Genomic DNA, 21,753 nt, shown 5'->3' on the forward strand with positions numbered 1-21,753 from the left:
AGAGGGAGATATAGAATGACATTAAGGCTTGGTTCCCGCTCTGAAGGGGCTTATCTCGCCTGGGGGTGAGACAGTCCCCATTCCACTGACACAAGTCAAAGACTAGACATTTTACTTATTTTCACAGAATGCAGAAAACACACTAGGAGGTCAAACGGAAGGAATTCTTCAAAAGACGAGGTCTGACAGAAGAAGTGGGGGCTTCTGGAGGAGGTGAGGCTGGAACCTTTGGCAATTTCTGAGTTTCTATGTAGGCAGGGCTTGGAGACAGTAATGGGGAACTTAAGCTCCATTCTTGTTTTCCTTTATAGAAGACGGGGCGGGGTGGTGGGGCATCAATTGTGCAAATCAAATAAAGGGGGAAGGGGAGGCAGGGAGACAAATGAATCTACCACGAGGAAAGGTAGGATCACGTTTAAGCTGAAAGGAAAAAAGCAGGAGGGCGGAGTGGCATGAGGAGGGAATAACCATAACGACAACAATAATAATAGCAGCTCCCACGGTCCTTACCCCGCGCTGGGCACTGTGCTCAGAGCCCCACAGGCATGGTCACATTGCTGGCTCCCCTGAACTCTGTGAGGTAGGGAGAGATGATCCCCATTTTACAGCTGAGGATGTGAAGGAGACCAATTTAACCAGAGCAGAGGTGCATTTTAGAGCATGGGGGGGAAATAAGGCTTGGTTGGGAGGGAGGGAAGGTGGAGATTCTGGAGGGTAGAGAAAACCAGGCAGAGTGTATTACATCTGATTAAAAAGTGAAAACAGCCATTTGCGGCAACATGGATGGCCCTGGAGAGTGTCATTCTGGGTGAGGTAAGCCAGAGAGAGAACGAAAAATACCATATGATGTCACTCATATGTGGAATCTAAAAAAAAAAAAAAAAGACAAATGAACTTATATATAAAACAGAAACAGACTCACAGACATAGAATACAGACTTGTGGTTGCCAGAGGGGAAGGGGGTGGGAAGGGAAAAACTGGGAGCTCAAGATTTACAGATACTGACTGGTATGTGTAAAATAGATAAACAAGTTTATACTGTATAGCGCAGGGAAATATATTCAATATCTTGTAGTAGCTTATGGTGGAAAAGAATATGAAAATGAATATATGTATATTCATGTATGACTGAAGAACTGTGCTGTACATCAGAAATTGACACAATTTTGTAAACTGATTATACCACAATAAAAAAAAAAGGGAAAACAGGAGAGAGGGTTTAGCCCAATGGTAGAGTGTGTGCTTAGCATGCATGAGATCCTGTGTTCAACCCCCAGTACCTGCATTTTAAAGAAAAAAAGTGAAAATGGACAACCAGCAAAATACAGTAAAGGAATTTGTCATTGGCTTCAGAGGCAATGGGAAGTTTTTGTGAAAGGGAGAGACGGGCTGAGGGGGAGTGATTAAAACACCAGTCAACAGCAGAGTGGGCAGAACCAAGGTGGAAGGCCAGGACCAAGTCAGGGTCCATGCACCCTCCCCACCGCCACCCACCGAGATTTGCTACGTGCATCAGCCTAGTAAGAATCCTACAACAGTCACGAAATCTCTGTCACTGCCTTTCACCCAGCAGCTTCCAGACTTATTGACCACAGGCCTCCCTGGTTCTTAGAGAACCTGTCAACAACAGCTATTCCTCAGAATAGGGCTTAGAAATTGCTGCCTTCGAGAAAAGGCCTGCAGTCATATGAGAGATCATTGTATTGGACTGTGGTGTATAAAATCCAGGTGGCTGATTTTATTAATGCAGCAGGAAGGCCAGTGGTAACAAGGGGTTTCTGTCTTCAAATCTGGCTGCTGATAAGCTCCTTAGTAGAGACAGCAGATCTTTACCCACCAAGCAGCCGCGTGTGCCAAGCTGGTAAGCCAGCAAACACCGAGGGGTTTAGATGCACGGGCCAACTTCAAGCTACTTTGCTTTATTTTGAGATAGTAGGAATGGCAGCTGAGTAGATACTGTAAATCTAGATACCTGATCCCAACCCCACAGAGGACAAAGTAATTTCTGTTTGAAGGCTGTTTTTAGAAGCTGCTTAGCTGCTTGCCTAGGATCCCTACCTCCCAGGAAGTGAAGCACCTATTCTCAGTTGCTAAGGAATCAAATACCTTGATGCACTGAATTCCTAGTGTCTCAGTCCCTGTGTTAACAGTCTCTTCTTCAAAAGGTAGGCTTGATAACCCAGCAGAGTTGGTAGTTAGTCGTGGGATGCTATGGTAATGACCCTGAACTCAAAAAAAAAAATATATATATATATAAATATATATATATATATTTATATATATATAAAATATGTGTAAGTATATATGTGTGTGTATTATCTATCCACTATATACATATATAATGTGTATGTTTATTATATATACACATACATATTTGTGTATGTTTATTATATATATATACACATATATATTTGTGTATGTAGTGGATAATTTTAGTTTGCAGAGTAGCTAAATGGGTAACCAGCAAGGGCTGGCTCTTGGCGTCAATCAAGCTGAACATCTGGATGATGCTTTAAAAAGTCAATAACATGTCCGACATTTGGCATCAAGAGATGAACATCTGGGTAATTAACAGACTGACTTCTCAGGCATTTCTCAGTGCCCCTCAGGACTCCATGTTTTCCAGCCTAGGCTTACACTGAATCAGATTTCACTTGAAATCATTTTATGCACTAAAGGATACGTTTTTTAACTGTAACGCTTCAAAACTAGTAGCTCTCTTTGTGCTTCTGAACTGCAGCTAATGACGAACCTGAATTCTCATTGCTTCCTCTTCTGGAGAGTGGGTAGGTAAGGTGGAGGGGGGAGTGCTTCCACGAAAAACTGAGCGGGGTCTACAGGCCACCTCAGCCAGGTTATCTGATTCTACTCTTTCATTGTCTCTGAGCTGTTTTCCAGCTCTGTGAGAAGTAGGTAACTGGTAACAAGGCAAAAATAATTCTTATACACATGCAAGTCCTCACCTGGCTAGAGAGGTCCAAATGATTGCTCTCTCCCTCATGGAAAACTCAGTTTTACTTTCCTTTGAGCCTTCATTTCGATATTTCTGATCCATAAATTAGTCCATTCTTCAGATTCTTTTGAATCCATTATAACATCTACCTGGTTCCCTCATTAATTGAGCAGAATAAAACCTTTAATAAAAAAAATAAAATCTTCATTTTTATACCTTTGTGAGAGTGATGATTTTACCTTTCTCTGAAAATTATCATTTTTTTAATTGAAGTATAGTCAGTTACACTGTGTCAATTTCTGGTGTACAGCATAATGACCCAGTCATATACATATATATATACACACACACACACACACACAAATATATATTAATTTTCAAATTCTTTTTCATTAAAGGTTATTACAGATATTGAATATAGTTCTCTGTGCTATACAGAAGAAATCTGTTTTTTTTAATCTATTTTTATATATAGTGGTTAACAATAACAGAGGAAGAGCCATTAATTTTTTTCCCCATATTCTCTCAAATATGCCTTTGTTTCCTGCCCCTACCCCGTTAGAACTATGGGTGAATTTCCACGGCAGCTGACACATTGTCATAGAGTAGTAGGCTGTTTCTTTGGGAAACGCATTAGCTAATGGATAATTATCTTCTCTAAATGCAGTGTACTGTGTTCCCTTTCTTCCGAAAAGGAGCTAAATTAATGGAGCGGCTGGTCTGCCAAATACAGGTTATGCGTCTCTCCATCCACAAGAAGTTTCTGAATGCTGATTGCTAATAATAATAGCAATAGTATGTTTCGTATTCGGAAATGGATGACTGATCCAGGGCAACAGGACACAGGGGTTGAGTTGTTTTCCCAAGCACAGTGAACAGATTTACTGTTTAGGATTTAATCATTTATTTTCCCAGGTGCTTTCAGGTGTTGGCCATCATGGTGTAGAAAAGAAAGGGAGGGAACTCTTGTTTATTTAGCTGCTTCTGGTTACACTGGATAAATGGGTTCAAGTTCTACTTCTGCTGCTGCGCAGCGTGAGCACTTGGGAAAATCATCTTCCCTCTGGGGGAGGTTTCTAACCCATTCACAAGGGAGGTGGTGGAGGAGGAATGAACTAACCGTATTAAAAGCTACTTGAGAAGGGAGGGTATAGTTCAAGTGGTAGAGCCGTGGTTAGCATGCACGAGGTCCTAAGTTCAATCCCCAGCACTTCCTCTAAAAACATAAATAAATAAATAAACCTAATTCCGCCCCCTCCCCCAAATAATATCAACAAATAAAAATTTTTAAAAAGCTACTTGGGAGGGAATCTAATGTGCAGGCCAACTTGGGTCTGACATCGGACTAGATTAGCCCCCTCAGTAACAGCTTTTATTCTGTGCCCTCTAGACACAATGGAAGCAATTGAACATGAACAGAGATGTAAATACACACTGTCCTTAAGAGGAAGAAGAGACACCTGAATCATCAGGGGCACCTGATTTCTAAGCACACCTCTACACGAAAAACCTCATCTAAGAGCATTTAAAGAAGAACTGGCATTCTCCTTAATCTCCCACCTGACCCATAGAAGTGCTCATCTCAGCTGCAAAAATTGAGATGTTATCTGTCACCTGGTACGCTCCACTGTCTTGGTCCCTTACCTAATTATTGTCTGTGCACACTTTGGGGTGGTAATAAAGAAGAAATGGTCAGTCCCTGGACACAGATAATGTTCCAGAGAAGCGGAGCATCACTGTTCTCTGGGCTGACATCAATCCCTCTCCTCTGGGTAGCAGAGTTAAAGGGCTATTGTTTGAAGGGTATTTCTAGTCACCTATCTGAAGCATTTTCTTTTATAAGTGAAAGTGACAATTTCTTCTTCACTCCAATTTGTAGTAAGTAGAAGTCCTCCTGGGCAGGAATGCCTGAGGAAAATCAAATCCATTTTGCATGGGGGGAATTCTTTATGCTTCAGGAAGCTCATAACCTTGGCTTAATCCTGAGCACACACAACAGTTTTTATTGCCAGTGCTTTGTGTGTGTGTGAACAGAAAACTGGGGGCCATCTGAGGGAAAGAGGGCAGAAACCTAGGGGCCAAGATGAAGAGAAGGAACAAGAAAATTCTTTGCATTCTTCTGCATCATATAACCAGAGTGTCTGCATGCAAAAGGAATGAGACTTGATGGGTGGTTCTCAACTGGGGACAATTTTGCCCCTTTAGGAGACATTGGCAATGTTTGGAGACATTTTTGGTTGTCACAGCTGGGGAGGAGTTGAGGGTGCTATTGGCTTCTAGTGGATAGACGCCAGGGATGCTGCTAAACATCCTATAATACAAAGGAAAGCCCCTTCGACACGGAATTATCCAGCCCCATAAGTCAGCCAGTAGTGCCGAGGTTCTCTCACACCTGTCACATAGTCTATTGTCAAAAAGATGAAAAATAACAAGTACCAATGAGGATGGGGAAACAAGGGAGCCCTCGTGCACTGCTGGTGGGAACGTAAATTGGTGCAGCCACTAAGGAAAACAGTATGGAGTTTTTTCAAAAAAGTAAAAACAGAGCTACCCTATGATCTAGCAATTCCACCTCTGGGTATTTATCTGAAAAAAATGAAAACACTAATTTGAAAAGATATACTCACCTCATGTTTACTGCAGCACTATTCACAATAGCCAAGATATGGAGGCCACAGAAGTGCCCATCAATAGATGAAAGGGTAAAGAAGATGTGGTGTGTGTGTGTGTGTATATCTATATCTATATAGATATATAGATATATATACATAATGGAATATTACTCAGTTGTAAAAAAAAAAAAAAAGAATGAAATCTTGCCATTTGCAACAAATGGATGGACCTAGGGGGTATGATGCTAAGTGAGACAAGTCAGACAGAGAAAGACAAATACCACAAGATTTCATGATTTCATCTATATGTGGAATTTAAACAGCAGAACAAACATAACAAAACAGAAACAGTCACAGATACAGAGAACAAGCTGGTGGTTGCCAGAGGAGAGGGGGTTAGGGGGACAGGGAAAATAGGCAAAGGGGATTAAGAGGGGCAACTTCCAGTTGCAAAATAAATAAACCAATGGGATGTGATGTTCAGCATGGGGAATGTAATCAATAATGTAATAACTTTGTATGGGGACAGTCGGTAACTAGGCTTATTGGGGTGATCAATTCATAATGTATAAAAATATCAAATCACTGTGTTATTTGTAGATAATATTGTAAGTCAAGTATACTTCAAGAACTTTTTCAAAAAAACAGTGCTGAGGTTGAGAAGTCCTGGACAAATGGACTCTAGATTTCCATCTAGCCCTAAGACATCATGATGCTAAGACATGATTTCTAGTCTCAGGCAAGAAGTCTGTTTACTACTGTGCTCCCCGAAATTCATATATCGAAACCCTAACTCCTAATTTGACTCTATTTGGAGATAGGGCTTCTAAGGAGATAATGAAGGTTAACTTGGGTCATCAAGGAAGGGCCCTGAACCGACAGAATTAGTGTCCACCAAGAAGAGACAGAGTTCACTTTCTCTCTCTGTCTCTCTCCCCACACGCGTCTGCACAAAGACGTCATGTGAGCACACAGTGAGAAGGCAGCCTCCTGCAAGCCAAGAGAAGAGGTCTCAGAATGAAACTTACCTCACCAGTACCTTGATCTTGATCTTTCCCACCTCCAGAACTGTGAGAAACAAATTTCTGTGGTTTAAGCCACCTTGCCTCTGGTATTTTGATACGGCAGCCTGAGCAGATGAATACATTTTATTTATAGTACTTGCCATTGCTGACACATTCTTAAGCGCTTACTATATGCTGGGCCCTGTGCTAAGCATTACACGTCGTTATCACACTTACCCCTCAACAACCCCCTGTGAGGTGGGAACTATTATTATCCCTACAGAAGAGTGAATGAAGGCTCAGAGACGTTACACAACCAGCCTAAGATCAACTAGTTAGCAAACAGGCTATGAACCCAAACAGCCTGATTCCTGGTTAAGAATTCATGTATTTAATTACCATGAGATGAGACTTTCCCAAATTGACTGTCTGATCTACACATGCACCCCAATGTTCACAACAGCACTATTTTCAGTAGCCAAGACATGGAAACAACCTAAATGTCCATCAACAGACGGCTGGATAAATAAGTTGTGGTAAATATACACACACACACACACACACACACACACACACACACACACACACAGGAATACTACTCAGCCATATAAAAGAATAAAATAATGCCATTTGCTGCAACATGGATGGACCTGGAGATCATCATACCAAGTGAAGTAAGACAGAAAGAGAAAGAAAAATACCATATGCTATCACTTACATGTGGAATCTTAAAAAAAAAAAAAAGACACAAATTTACTTACAAAACAGAAACAGACTTACAGACATAGAAAACAAACTTATGGTTACCAGTAGGGGAAGGGGCGAGAAGGGATAAATTGGGAGTTCAAGATTTTCAGATACTAACTACTATATATAAAATACATAAACAACAAATTTCTACCATATAGCACACGGAACTACATTCAATATCTTATAGTAACCTATAATAAATGAAAAAGAGTATGAAAATGAATATATGTATGTATATGTATGAGTGAAACATTATGCTGTACACTGGAAATTGACACATTGTAAACTGACTATACGTCAATATAAATAAATAAATAAATAGCATCAGAGGACAGGGAAAAAAATTATGAACTTCAAGGGAAGGCAGGATAAAGAAAAGGGCCACAAGAGGGTGAAGTTGCCAGAGGATGTGGAAGCCAAAGATCTCTGTATCTTCCTCTAAAAGTCAAATATAGAATCAGCAATGGCCCAGCAATTCCACTCCTAGGTATACTCCCAAAGACTTTAAGACAGATACTCAAAGAAAAATTCATTTACAAATGTTTATAGCAGTATGATTCACAAGAGCCAAAAGGCAGAAACAACCCAAATGTCCATCAGCGGATGAATGAATAAACAAAATGTATATTCATAAATGAAATACTATTCAGCCATAAAAAGGAATGAAGGACTAATACCTGCTACAACATGGATGAACCTTGAAAACATGGTGCTAAGTGAAAGAAACCAGACACAAAGGGTCACATATTACATGATTCCATGTACATGAAACATTCAGAATAGGTAAATTCATAGAGAAAGCAGGCGGGGAAGGGGTACATGGGGAGGGTCTGTTTAATGGGTACAAGGTTTCCTTCTGGGGTGAAGAAATGTTTTGGAACTAGATAGGTGTGATGGTTGCACAACACTGGGGATGTACTAAATGCCACTGAATTGCACATTTTAAAATGGTCAAGGGTTGGGGGGAGGGATAGAGCTCAGTGGTAGAGTGCATGCCTAGCCTGCAGAAGGTTCTGGGTTCAATCCCCAGTACCTCCATTAAATAAATAAATACACACATACACCTAATTATCTCCCCACCAACAAAAATTTGAAAAAAAAAAAAGGCATGGCAGCTTCTATAAAATAAAATGGTTAAGGGTTAATTTTATAGTGTGTGAAATTAACCTTAATAAAAAAATCTCTGTCTCAGTAGAGAAGAAAGGCATGTAAAGCCAACCTACTCTGGGCTTTGGATAAGCATTTGAGAAAGAAAGCCCTGCTATAAGGCAGAGATGATCCTTGGGAAAGCAGACCTCTTAGCTCTGGGAACCCAGCCCGGGCTCCAGCACACCTATCAGGTTGCTCTTCCAGATGTCATTTGCGCTGGTTTTAACCACCAAGGTGTGCCCGGGGGATGCCTTCCCTACATCTATGTAAACAGGATGAAGCAGGATGGCTCATGCAGTGGTGGATGGTGGGTCTCCAGCACTAACGCCCCATCGCAAACAAAGAGTGGGTGAAACAGTCTCACCAGGAGTGCTTGGTGTGGAAAGACCAAATGGAACCCGAACGGAAATAACTTAAGCATTTTCGTTCCTCATCACAATGATAGCCACTTTTAAGAGTCACCTGCTAAAAGCATTCATCCCTGGAGTAGGACCTGGACAAATCTCCAGCTTTCAGCTGTCTGAATTCCTTCCTGGACTGAGAAGGGTGCAATAAACTGCATGTTTATGCCCCTCTCCACCCCACCTCAATTCATACATCAACATCTAACCCCCAATGTGACAGTATGAGGAGGTGAGGCCTTTGGGACGTGATTAGGTCATGAGGGTGGGACCCTCATGAATGGGATTAGTGCCCTTATCCCAGAGAGCTCCCTCAGCCTCTTCCTCCATGTGAGGACACAGCTACAAGACAGTCATTTATGAACCAGGAAGCCCCTACCATGCACTGAATCTGCCAGTGCCTTAACCTTGGACTTTCCAGCCTCCAGAACTGTGAGAGAGAAACTGTTTCTTTCTTGTGAGACACCCAGTCTATGGTCTTCTGTCATAGCAGCCTGAACGGACCCAGACAGAGGGGTATAAACACAGGAAGGAAAACATGAATTAAAGAAAGACTGGTTTGTCCCTCCCTTGGCTTGTTATTGCTTATTTCCCACATATATCTCCAGGACCAGGATTATGGAGAAAGTTGTTTCTTTTTTAAAGCCTGGGGTCACCAGGAGAAAGCCAGCACGTGGGAAGGGCAATGGGAGAAGGTCTAAGTGGGAAAGGTCAGCACGGTGACCACCCAGATCTTTAAAATAAAAACCTATTTTAAAGGTGCCTTTCCCTTTTAAAAATATGGAAAGCCAATGGAATGTAGCAGAGTTGAAAGTCTACGAGTAACTGTAGAGCGAAGGGTGAACTTTTTCATGGTCCTAGAACCAAATCCCTCCTCCATGGATTAATGGGGCAAGATTTTCATCTCTCCCTTCCTGGATTTCCATATATATACAAACAATGCTTTATCTTGTAGGATTGTGGTTATGATTAAATCAGATGAAACTATCTCCTCAATTCTGAGACCCACTGTCTTCTCCCACATTTGAGCATTTCTGAAGTCAGGATGTCCCTTCCCCCATCCCATAAATACGTGGTTTAACATAGATGAGAATACGAAAACGAATATATGTACATTCATGTATGACTGAAGCACTGCGCTGTGCACCAGAATTTGACACAGCATTGTAAACTGACTGTACTTCAGTAAAAAAAAGTAAAAAAAATACATAGGTGCATACATGTGAAAATACTATAAGTGGATTTTTTTCCAGTGAAGTTTTTTCTTTTTTTTTTAAATTTTATTTTTTGCTGGACTCTTCATGGCCCACTCCTGTCATCAGCCCTGGTCCCCTCTCCCTTCCCCCAGGTAGCCCACAGCAACAACTTGTTATGCATTTTTCCACGGGTTTCTCCATTCTAATAAAATAACACGCACATATACACAGATGTATACATATATTATTGGTGCTTTATATAGAGGCAGAGAATTTTGTTTCATAAAAATGAGATCCTGCTACTTACATTTTCCTTGATCTCATTTTTCTCCCTCAATAATATCTCTAAGACAACTGTTACTGCTCTAATTCATTCCTTTTTAATGGCTCCCTAACATTTCACAATGGATGAACAATAATATAGTAAACCATTCTTCTACTAATAGGCCTTCACTTTGTGTTCAGTTTTTGTTGTTGTTGTTTGTTTTGCTTGTTTTTGCCCATACGGCCTTGTATATTGGTGCTTTTATTTCTGTTGGGTAGTGTCCCAGGAGTCAGACTGCTGGGTCAAAGCATATGAGTATTTTAAACTTTAATCGATGTTATTCAATTGCTTTCCCAAAAGGCTGGAACACACAACAGTTCCACCAGCAATGTTTTAAGATGACTCTGTTCTCTGCATGAATTAAAACAACTTTAATGGACCAGTACATTTAATATGGCCATGCTGTTTTTTGCTCCTGTTGTTCCAAAAAAAGATGCGATTGACTGTGAATGGTGCATTCCACCTTTGCTGACATCTGAGAATCAAGGAGATACGATATATACGTAAAGCACCTTGCCCAGCCTACACCCATCATAGCATTCACGGTGCACCACCAGTGCACAATAATGGTACCCATTCCTGTTGTTTTCTTTCTGATCTGAAAATCTTGCATCCTTCTGTCAAAACAGAAAAGCAAGGATGCTAATCTACCTGCAGCATCAGGAACAAACCATCTAAACCAGGAGATGGACAAGCGATTTAGACCAAGATTCCAGCTAACTTTATTTATCTTAAAATTTGATGATTTTGAAGGTTTACCGAGCACAGTTAAATCATTTGCATCTCAGTCTTTGTGGAGTAACAGCCACCCAATTCAGCAACTACTGACTTTTTTGAATGCAAGGCTTCTAGATGCTGGGCAGTGTGGTAGACACGGAGTATTCAGCATTCAGCAGTGAATGTGACACACAGAGTTTCTGCTATCATGACACTCGCAGGAAGACAGAATCAAGTAACTGCACTTGGGTTAGCCCATAAAACTTGGTTTGACTCAATTAGGACGCATCTTCTCATGGGCCTGCAAAAACACACCTGTGACAAAACAACTGAATCTCCTCACACCCTGTCACCTCCATTTTTTTCTTGAGGCCAGACCACTCCTTTAACTTTCATCTTTTCTTTCTTTCCAATTATTTAAATACTACCCAGTGGAGGCCCAGTTTATGTCCCACTCTGTCAACATCATCATCATCAACCTCATCACCATCATTTGAGAAGAACACCAGGTCCTCTGCAAGGGCTTTCACACATTATCTCATTGAATCTTCTTCATTATCCTATGAGTCAGGTCCTCTTACTATCTCCACTTTATAGTTGAGAAGATGAAATTCAGAGAGGTTAAGTAACTAGTCCCAAGTCACACAGCTAATAAGCGGTAACGCCAGCATTCAAATGCAGGCAGAGCGTCCACTCTCAAAAACTAAACTAATATGTCCCTGTACTGTCCATGAAATCTTTCTTATCACTCTAGGAAAGCCAGTCTTTGTGAAGCTACAATTTTTCAGAACCAAAAAATTCTTTCTGCTGCATTTCTGTGAATGGCTTCAAGCTCCTACTCCAGTTTTACCCTGAAGGCACTCTGAAGTAGTGAGGTGTAGTCCTCAAGTTTACAAGGGACGTGTTTGCAGTGGAAAAGGAAATTAATGAGCTGGACAGCAGAACCAGTGCTAAAAAACCCAGAGAAGTGTCTAACTGATCTTATCTGTATCTGTGTTAATAGTGGACTCAACTAGTCCCAGGAAATAAGAAGGGCAGTAGAATGAAGTCACTCATGCTGGGTTCAAGTTCCAGCTCTGCCACTTACTAGTTGAGTGGCACTGGGCAAGCTGCTTAATCTCTTTGAGCCTCAGTTTCCTCATCTGTAAAACAGAGCAACAAATGGCTCCACTGCACCTCACAGCATAGGGTGTTTTGAAAGAAGGAAATTAGAGGATGTATGTAAAGACATGCATGAGGTAGGCACACGGGAAGTGCTCCGTGTGTGGTATTTCTTATAATCACTCTCTTCTACTTCCCTTAGAATCATTAGTTTTGCTCCTTTAACAGTCTCTGTCGAGGCATTTTAACTAAAAAATAATTATCAGTAGATTTGACTCTGATTCACTCGAACAACCAAAAAAAAAGATCCCAAACTTTATTCTCGGAGTCTGGTCCTTGATCACCTAACATGGACCCTGCAGGAAATGGAGAGCTGTACCTTCTCCTGTCTAGCCTCTGATGAACTTACTCTGGGCTCTGAAAGGCACTCACCTCCTGCCTGTCCTGTCTTCCTCACTCTTTTATTTTTTATTTTTTTTCGAGGTTTAACATTTTTTATTGATTTATAATCATTTTACAATGTTGTGTCAAATTCCAGTGTAGAGCACATTTTTTCAGTTATACATGAATATACATATATTCATTGTCACATTTTTTTCTCTGTGAGCTACCGTAAGATCTTGTGTATATTTCCCTGTGCTATACAGTATAATCTTGTTTATCTATTCTACAATTTTAAAGTCCCGTCTATCCCTTCCCACCCTCCGCCCCCTTGGCAACCACAAGTTTGTATTCTATGTCTATGCGTCTATTTCTGTTTTGTATTTATGCTTTGTTTTTTAGATTCCACATATGAGCGATCTCATATGGTATTTTTCTTTCTCTTTCTGGCTTACTTCACTTAGAATGACATTCTCTAGGAGCATCCATGTTGCTGCAAATGGCGTTATGTTGTCGGTTTTTATGGCTGAATAGTATTCCATTGCATAAGTATACCACAGCTTCTTTATCCAGTCATCCATTGATGGACATTTAGGCTGTTTCCATGTCTTGACTATTGTAAATAGTGCTGCTATGAACACTGGGATGAAGGTGTCATCCTGAAGTAGGGTTCCTTCTGGATATAAGCCCAGGAGCGGGATTCCTGGGTCATACGGTAAGTCTATTCCTAGTCTTTTGAGAAATCTCCATACTGTTTTCCATAGTGGCTGCACCAAACTGCATTCCCACCAGCAGTGTAGGAGGGTTCCCATTTCTCCACAACCTCTCCAGCATTTGTCATTTGTGGATTTTTGAATGATGGCCATTCTGACTGGGATGAGGTGATACCTCATTGTAGTTTTGATTTGCATTTCTCTGATAATTAGTGATATTGAACATTTTTTCATGTGCTTATTGATCATTTGTATGTCTTCCTTGGAGAATTGCTTGTTCAGGTCTCTTGCCCATCTTTGGATTGGGTTGTTTGATTGTTTCTTATTAAGTCGTATGAGCTGTTTATATATTCTGGAGATCAAGCCTTTGTCGGTTTCACTTGCAAAGATTTTCTCCCATTCCGTAGGTTGTCTTTTTGTTTTACTTATGGTTTCCTTTGCTGTGTCTTCCTCACTTTTTAGACCTTAGCAAGCATCCTGGTCCAACTGCAGTTTCCAGGTCAAATATGCTGTTTCATTTCTGGCTGCGCAGATGCTATTCCCTCTGCCTGAAATGCTGTTCCCCACAATCAGTGATGAACTGCTGTTCACCTTTTCAGGCTACTTCAAGTGACCTTTCTCTTCCAGATCCCAGAATCATCTCACAGTAGTATTTGTGTTATTATATAAATTTTACCCATATTTAAAGAGTTCTTTCTTATTCTGTTTTTTCAAGTAATTTAATAACACATTTTTTACTGTGGTAAAATACACATATGATAAAAATCTACCATCTTAACCATTTCTAAGTGTACGGTTCAGTGGTATTAAGTACATTCTCATTTTACAGATGAAGAAATTGAGGTCCAGGCAAGTTAGGCAACTTGCCCAAGATCACAGTGTTGGGAAGGAGCAGAGGGAGAACTGGAACACAGACAGCCAGAAAACTCCTTAAGGATAGGGTCTGGGTCTTCTTCATAACCTAGCACTAGAGGGGACGATATAGCTCAAGTGGTTGAGAGCATGCTTAACATACACAAGGGTCCTGGGTTTAATCCCCAACACCTCCTCTAAAAATAAAATAAATACATAAACCTAATTACCTCCCTCCAAGGAAACTTTTTAAAATAATTTTTAAAAAGCTAGCATTTAGTAGGGGCTCAAGCCCATTGCATTGGATAAATGAATAGTGAAGGAATGAATGGACTGTACTATGGGCATCCTTGGGCATCCTTGGGGGAGCTTTGTGAGTGATGTTCTCAAGGGCTACAGTAAAAGAGCCTCCATCTGTGCTGATCTCTGGCCCTCAGGCTCATTCAGGTAACAGGTGATTCACATGAGTGAACCAGACAGACCCCAGGGTTTCTTGGAAAGAAACAGGGAAAAAAGAAAGAAAGCTGGTGCATGGGATCTCCATCTCCCTGCCTGGGGCTGGCACCAACTCACTTGAAATGCCCTTCTCCCCTCCCTTCACCCACTGAAACCCTGCTCAGCCTTCAGGTCCCGTGCAAACCCTCCTCCTTGCCATCATGCTTGGAGTCGTCCAGGAAGAGCCAATCTCTTCTGCTCGTCTCCCACTTGGACCTTCACTGAGTGTTTGTTTCCTACTGTTTATATGGGGTTTATACACGTAGATCATGGCGTCTGTCATGTCTCTGCTCCACCTTGCTCCCCAAATCTGTAATCTTCTTAAGAGTAGTGCCTTCTTTCATCTCTAATCTCTGCAACATCTAGCACGGTGCCAGGAGTGACAGACCTTGGCCAGGAACATTCAGAGCCAGAGAGAGCTAGAATCAGGCTCCAGCTCTGCCACTGACTAGCTTAGACACCTTCAGCTTTCTTAAGCCTCAGTTTCACCATCTATAAAAGGGCAAAAATAATCACTGACCTAACAGAGTTGTTAGAATTTAATAAGCTCAAGTTCATAGCTAAGACTCATTAACTACTATTATTATTAATAAATGTTTAATAATTAATCAGAGACCAGAAATAGGCATAATTGATTATTCCTTCAGGTGACACATGAGAAGGAAATGCTTGCAAAAATGAAACTTAAAGGAATGAATAAACAGAAATGTAAATAATTGCTTTCGTTCAAAGCACACCCTAGATAATATCATATTCATAATCTTCACATTCCTGCTCTTGTGGTTCTTGCATTAAGTTGCACAGTCAGTGTAGAGTGCAGGCCGAGTGCAGAGACGAGCACATCTCCTAAACCTCAGCCCGGCGCTCAGTCTCCCAAAAGGCAGTCCCTGCCGCGTTTACCCTCATCACACGTTTCACGCTCAAGGAAATTCCTACTGCTTATCCAAAATGGGATTGATTAGGAAGGAACGTGGGACCTCAGTGAAGGGGGGTTGCATCATACATCACTTGCCCCCTACGGTCTTATTCTCCATCCAGTAGCCAATGTGATCTTTCAAAAACAAAAACCAGCTTAGGATAGACTCAAGCTTAACAACCATCAGCAGCTTCTCCTGCAATGGGAACAAAATCTATACTTTCTTTTTTTAACCACAAGCTCCAAGGCCTTACCCCATTTGGCGCCTCTCTAATTTATCTCCACTCTCTATCCTGACTCTGGTTTCCCGCCACCCTGGCCTTCTGTCTCTTCCTCTAACGCACAGAGGGCTTTTGCATTTGCTGCCTGGATCCCTGACATTTACGTGGTAAAATGTCACCTCCTTGGAAAAGCATTTCCTTACCACTGGCTAGGAACTATCCCTCCCCTGCTAAGTCCCACGCAACACCTAATATTATCTGAACAACACTGTTTGCTTAGGTATTTGCTGACACCCTCGCTCCCAGCCCATTTCCAGCTTTCCCCTCGAACAGAAGCTCCATGCAACCTTGCTTGCCTGTCTTGCTCCATACAATATCCATAGCCCCTAGAAACACTGTCTGGCATTTATAAAGCAGTTAATACCTATTTATTCGAATGAATAAATGGGAATAGGGGAGCAGAGTATGGTCATTTTCCACTTTTTTTTAAAGTAAGATATTTATATTTTTTCAGACAAGTACCACAGAATTCAAAAGGATATTTTTAGCATTAAAAAATACTTTCAGGAGGTTGAGGTACAGCTCAGGGATAGAATGCTTGTCTAGCATGCATGGCGGGCGTGGGTTCAATCCCCAATACCTCCATTAAATAAATACATAAACCTAATTACCTTACCCCACCCCATCCCCCCAAAAAAACCCTTCAGTTATAAACATACAAGTATTTCTAATCTGAGATAATGCCCGATTAATACACCTGCTGCTATGGTTTTAGATGTGTATTTTTTTCCCCATGAAAAACTGAAGGACATATTTGAGCCTTTTATTTAACACTACTGTTTCTTTACGCTCCATACAAATTTAAAGTGCAATCAAGTCCCTTATTTGAGTCACTTTTTATTTTTACATTTCAGATGAATTTGAATTTTTTTTAATCTTTGAGGGGGAGTAATTAGATTTATTCATTTATTTTTTAAATGGAGGGACTGGGGATTGAACGCAGGGCCTCGTGCATGCTAGGCATGTGCTCTACCACTGAGCTAAACCTTCCTCTCTTGAATTTTTTATAAAGGGCATGTACTACTTCCATGATAAGAGAAGAGAAATAAGGCTAAAACAAAATAAAACTGAAACAATAAAATTAGCATATTTAACCAAACAGATGAGAGTAACATAAAAACTTTCCAAGGAATCTATTATCGAGATTACCAGCAATTCATATTCATTTCATGCTGCTTATTAAACCTGAAGCTTTGGCCAGTTTAATGATCTGTCTGCCAGTCAGCACACACACTTGGATCTTTAAATAACTGTCATCTCTCCTGGGCTCATAGAAAGAGTGTTGTCTGAGCTTTCCACTATTCCAATTTCCTACTCGTAGCCCATTTATTTCTACCTCTCTGCTTTTACCAATGCTGTTACCTCTCCTGGCATCTCCTATCTGCTTGCCACCCTCCTTACACTTCCCTTGTCCAAAATCTTGATCATCCTTTAAGGCACATTTAAATCTTTCAAGAATTAGCCACAACCACCGACAACCATGCTTTTATGAAGCTCTGTGCTTTGTCAAAAGGCACCTTGTCTTTGTGTCTCCCTCAATTAATTACAGTTGGTTGAAAGCCATATTTTTATATATCTAACCACACTGAAATGTCACTATGCATTTTCCAACTGAGTAGAAAACATCAAAAAAAACAAACAAAACCCAGAAGAAAACCACTACTCACTTCTCGCTGAAAAATGTTGTCAAAGGTGGATGGGAGCAATTGCTTAGACTCTCAAAGGAGAAAACACTAGGTGGTTTCCAAGGGTTCAAAAGCCTTTTGCCACCCTTCCCATGAGGAAGAAAGTGGTTTATACACGATTATGACCTGGAATTTACAAAGAAATGGTTGCCAGGAAAAAGTGACTGGCAGTCTGGAAAAATCTTCTCCAAACGCTGTTAGGCACTACGCACTTACGTCCTATTGTGACAACCATTCAGCATTGATTGCTGTGTGCCAAGCATTGTGCTAAATGCATTATATTCATTATTTTATTGAATCCTCCCAACAGCCTGAGGTGGTGATTGTCATCCTGTTGGAGGAGGTCATGGAGAGGACGTGACCCCCTGTTGACTCTCTAGCTGACCCGGGCAATGGGAGGCTCCTCCCCGCTCCCCGGTTCTTGAAATGTACCTTCCGCCTACTGTTCTCGCCCAGGGTTCACGGATGCGGCTTTGAGAGAGTAAGGTGTTGTTGAGCCCATCTAGACGGGATACACGACTGAACCCCGTTAAGGCCACTATAAAATGTTGAGATTCTGGCTGGCAGGTGCGGAGATCTACTCCTCCTGAGGCGCCCAGGACAAGCCTCGCGTGTAAGTTCCCTTGTTTGTTGTTAAACCTGCCACCTACAAGTCTGGAGTGGCCGCCTCTCTCTTTGGCCGCTTCTGGCCCTCTGAGTAGGCGGCCGGCTTCATATCTCACCCCAGGGAACTTCTCAAGGTTTCAAACCAACATATCCCCATTTTACAGATGAGACAGCTGACTCACAGAAAGGTTCAGCAATTTTCCCAGGGTGACAAAGCAACGAAGTGTTAGAGCTGCCTTTGGATCCATTTCACCTGATTTCAAAACTGCCATTCGTGGCTGCTATACCATATATATCTTCTACCTAAAAACTATGGTTACAATTACAGATTGCTAAAAACCTTAACTGAAAACGACCAGCTCTACAATCTTTCCCCCTTTTTCAAGCAGTTTAAAGTAACACCTACTCAGTATTTAACATAAAATATTTAAATACGTGTCAAAGTTAAACAGAGCGTGTCTTCTTTTTAATGGGCCTCTCTTTTTCTCCAGCATTTCAAGCAGAGCGACGCTGGCTTGGCAATGGTTGTGCCACAAAATCAATAGCACTCATTTTCACACTTCATTAATAAATAAATAGAGGCCCAGATGTTATGGGATGGATCTGTGGATCCCCTGAGAGTTGAGAGGGCGTCCCCAAAAAAGCCACTTTAATTTAAAATAAAAAATGCCAAGTTTCAGACAAGTAGTCTAGAGATCCAAACTCGCTAAAGCTAACAATCCCAAATTAAGATTCAAAAGTGAAACTGAAGATTTTAAGATTTTGAGTTTGAATAGGTAGAAATGAAAAAACAATATAGATTTGGGGAATCCACACCAAAAGCAAATCAGAAACTGTGGTCTTGCATTTGAATATGAAGCAAGAGTCAGAGGCTTTGATGGTTTGGAACAGAAAGGAGGAGAAAGCCTTCTGCCAAGGTTTTCACAGTTTGCAGCCTAATACTTAGCGGTATAAAAATTTCAAGAGCTAAAATGTTATAGATTGGGTATTCACTGCGGTTTTTCTGTGTGCTTGAACATTTCCTAATAGAATGGCGAGAAAATAAAAACCTGTAAGAGAATTATTAGGGACTTGACCAACACTGCAGTTTTAGTGTAGGGTGTTGTTTTATGTAATTCTTTGCAAAGGATAAAAGCAGGTTCATTCTACAGATGCAGTAATGAAATAATCAAAGCAGCCAACATATTGAGCACTTATCTTAAGCTCTACATACATCATCTTATTGAATATTTACAATTAAGCTATAAGGTAGGTACTATTATCATCTCCATTTCAGAGTATGGAGGCAAGGGTGAGGCTTTAAAAATGTGACTAGTCATGAATTCAGTCACATAACCAGCAGAGCCAGGATTCAAACTCAGGGCTTATTTGAACACAGCTTCTTTCTATTCTGCATGGACCCAGTATTCTCAAGGCCACTGTGAGCTCCAGAGACCAACAGGCTGCCACATACTTATAAAATCACCGAATGTGTTCTGGGACTCTCTTAGCAGATGTAGAAAGCTTCTGGAAAACACGAAAGCAATAAACCTTCACATAAAATGCAGAGAGGGGCTCTGGGGCCCAACAAAACCTGAGTTCAAATCCTGGCTCTGCCACTTAAGTCACATCACCTAGCAAGCCCCAGCTTCTCCATCTATGTAAGAGGAGTCATAATATTCCCCACAGGAGGTTGTTGTAGGGATTGAATGAGAGGATGCATTTAAAGTTCTTAGCACAGGCAGGACCCAATACATGGCAATCTAGCAACAAAAGGCAGCCATTGTGGGTATTATTTTGAGCTTGCAGGAAGACCAGAGACCCTCAGCCCTGGTGTCATGCTGAAGTACCAATGCCAAACGGTTTTGAAAGGATGAAACAGGAGGAAGGACACAGATTTTAAAAGGAGAAAGAAAAGGAGTGAGGCTGGAAGCACTCTGGGTTCCAGGTGTAGAACTAAGACATTTGATTATGATTTCTACTTGGACCCATGAAAACCAGAATACAACTGTGCCATTCTAGGAAGATTTTCTGAATTTATAATTACAGGTATGGAGAAAGCGCGCGCTCACAAACACACAATACACACACACACACACACACACACACAATCTTCTACCAGGTGAAAACAGGAAAAGAGCACATTCATAATACAGCTGTTGGTTCAACATAGTTCAGCGCCAAGGCAAGAAGCTGAGGGTCCTTGTGAAGGGCGAGGGGACCCTTCCAAGCCCCGCAGGGGGCACCGAGCTAAAGCAAGCAATACAAGGGCAGGAGCACTGTGAATCGCCCTGGGTTTGCAGAGCGAGCTGGTGACCCTGGGCCCCTGCAGCTGCCTCTATACTTTGAGGCCAGGAGTTTCAACTACTGCATCCTATTCATTAAAAACAAAAACTCTTCCTTTATTTGCAAATGTTGTTGACCCCAAATTGCCATAGAGAAAACCAGCAAATACAGTCGGTCCGTTTCCGTTACTGCCTTCTAGGATTATACCCATACCAGATACTTTGAGTGAAGGAAGAAAGGAGAAGGGCGTGCTCAGGGTTAACCTTCCCCTAACCCTTTCCCTCCCACTCGCGACCCGGGAGAAGGCGGGGGGAAGAAACGCTGGGAATTTCAGGTGTGCCCTGAACCTCGCGCCGGGGGAGAAGCAAAAGCAGAAACCGAGCGGACACTCCCCTCTCTCCAGGGACGTGGGCGCTTTCCAGGATGGTCCAACAGCTCCAGCGTCCTAGCGCAACCTGGGCGGAGAACATACTCTCCTTCCTCGGCCCCGGGAAAGACCCTACTTTCCAAGATCAGCTGCGAGCTTTCGGATCCGGGACTCCCAAGTCCATACCAGGCTCCCGGCTTAGCTGTCTAGCGACTTCCCGAGCCTCCCGGTGAAGCCCAGCCCGCAGGGTTCCCCTTTTGTTCGCGGGAGAGCGTGTAGCAGCGCAGCGCTGCGCATCCCACCAGCGCTAACAGCCCCGCTGCGGGGGCGCTTCCCTTGGTCCGCTCCCTACCATCCCCGGCGCTCCCGCGACCACCAGCTCCAGCGTACGGATCCCCAACTGTCCCACCCCCTGCCAAAGTACTCACTTCTCCCCAGTCCCTCCGCTTTCCACGCCGTCTCCTCCACCGCCCCATAGCGCCTCAAAGGCTTCTCAGCTTCCAGATGGATGGACAAAGATTGCTTTAACTCCATCGCTGATCCCCGCGGACAGGTCGACGGGTCTCCCTTCACTCCATCCCCGCCGCGGGCTGCAGGGAGGGAGGCGGCTCCAGCCAGCAGCGTTTTAAGAGGCCGGGCGCTAGTGACGCTGCTGCATCTCTTCCGCCGCCAAGGCCGGGGAGCGCCGACTGGTACCCAGGAGGAGGGGGGAAAAGCAGGGCGCATGCGCAATGGAGGCTTGGGGAGGGGAGCTTGGGGGCTGGGTAGAGAGAAAAGGGGGCAGATGATAACTCTAAGAAGAACAAAAACAACAACTAAAATAGAACCAACCCAAAGGAAGTAAAAACAAGGCCCCAACCGATACTGGAGCAGGTGGCAATGTTTGGCGTGGGGCTGGCACTAAGTGGCTTGTGATATGTCAGCGTGCTGTGAGGTTTTGAGTGGGATTTGTGATCGAGTCTCTGTCTGTGGGCGATGGATCC

The 21,753-nt window shown here is 42.3% G+C and overlaps 1 protein-coding gene across 1 annotated transcript in view; it reads right to left on the bottom strand.

Moving 5' to 3' along the window:
- BMERB1 (bMERB domain containing 1) overlaps positions 1-21,473 on the bottom strand; it is a 107,744-nt gene extending 86,271 nt beyond the window's left edge. Inside the window, exon 1 of the mRNA XM_006179073.3 lies at positions 21,199-21,473. Coding sequence (XP_006179135.1) covers positions 21,199-21,304 — 106 coding nt within the window. The 5' untranslated portion in view covers positions 21,305-21,473. The remainder of the gene's footprint in view (positions 1-21,198) is intronic.
- Between the last annotated feature and the right edge of the window lie 280 nt (positions 21,474-21,753).

This window comes from Camelus ferus, chromosome 18, assembly GCF_009834535.1.
Source record: "Camelus ferus isolate YT-003-E chromosome 18, BCGSAC_Cfer_1.0, whole genome shotgun sequence".
Taxonomy (NCBI): domain Eukaryota; kingdom Metazoa; phylum Chordata; class Mammalia; order Artiodactyla; family Camelidae; genus Camelus; species Camelus ferus.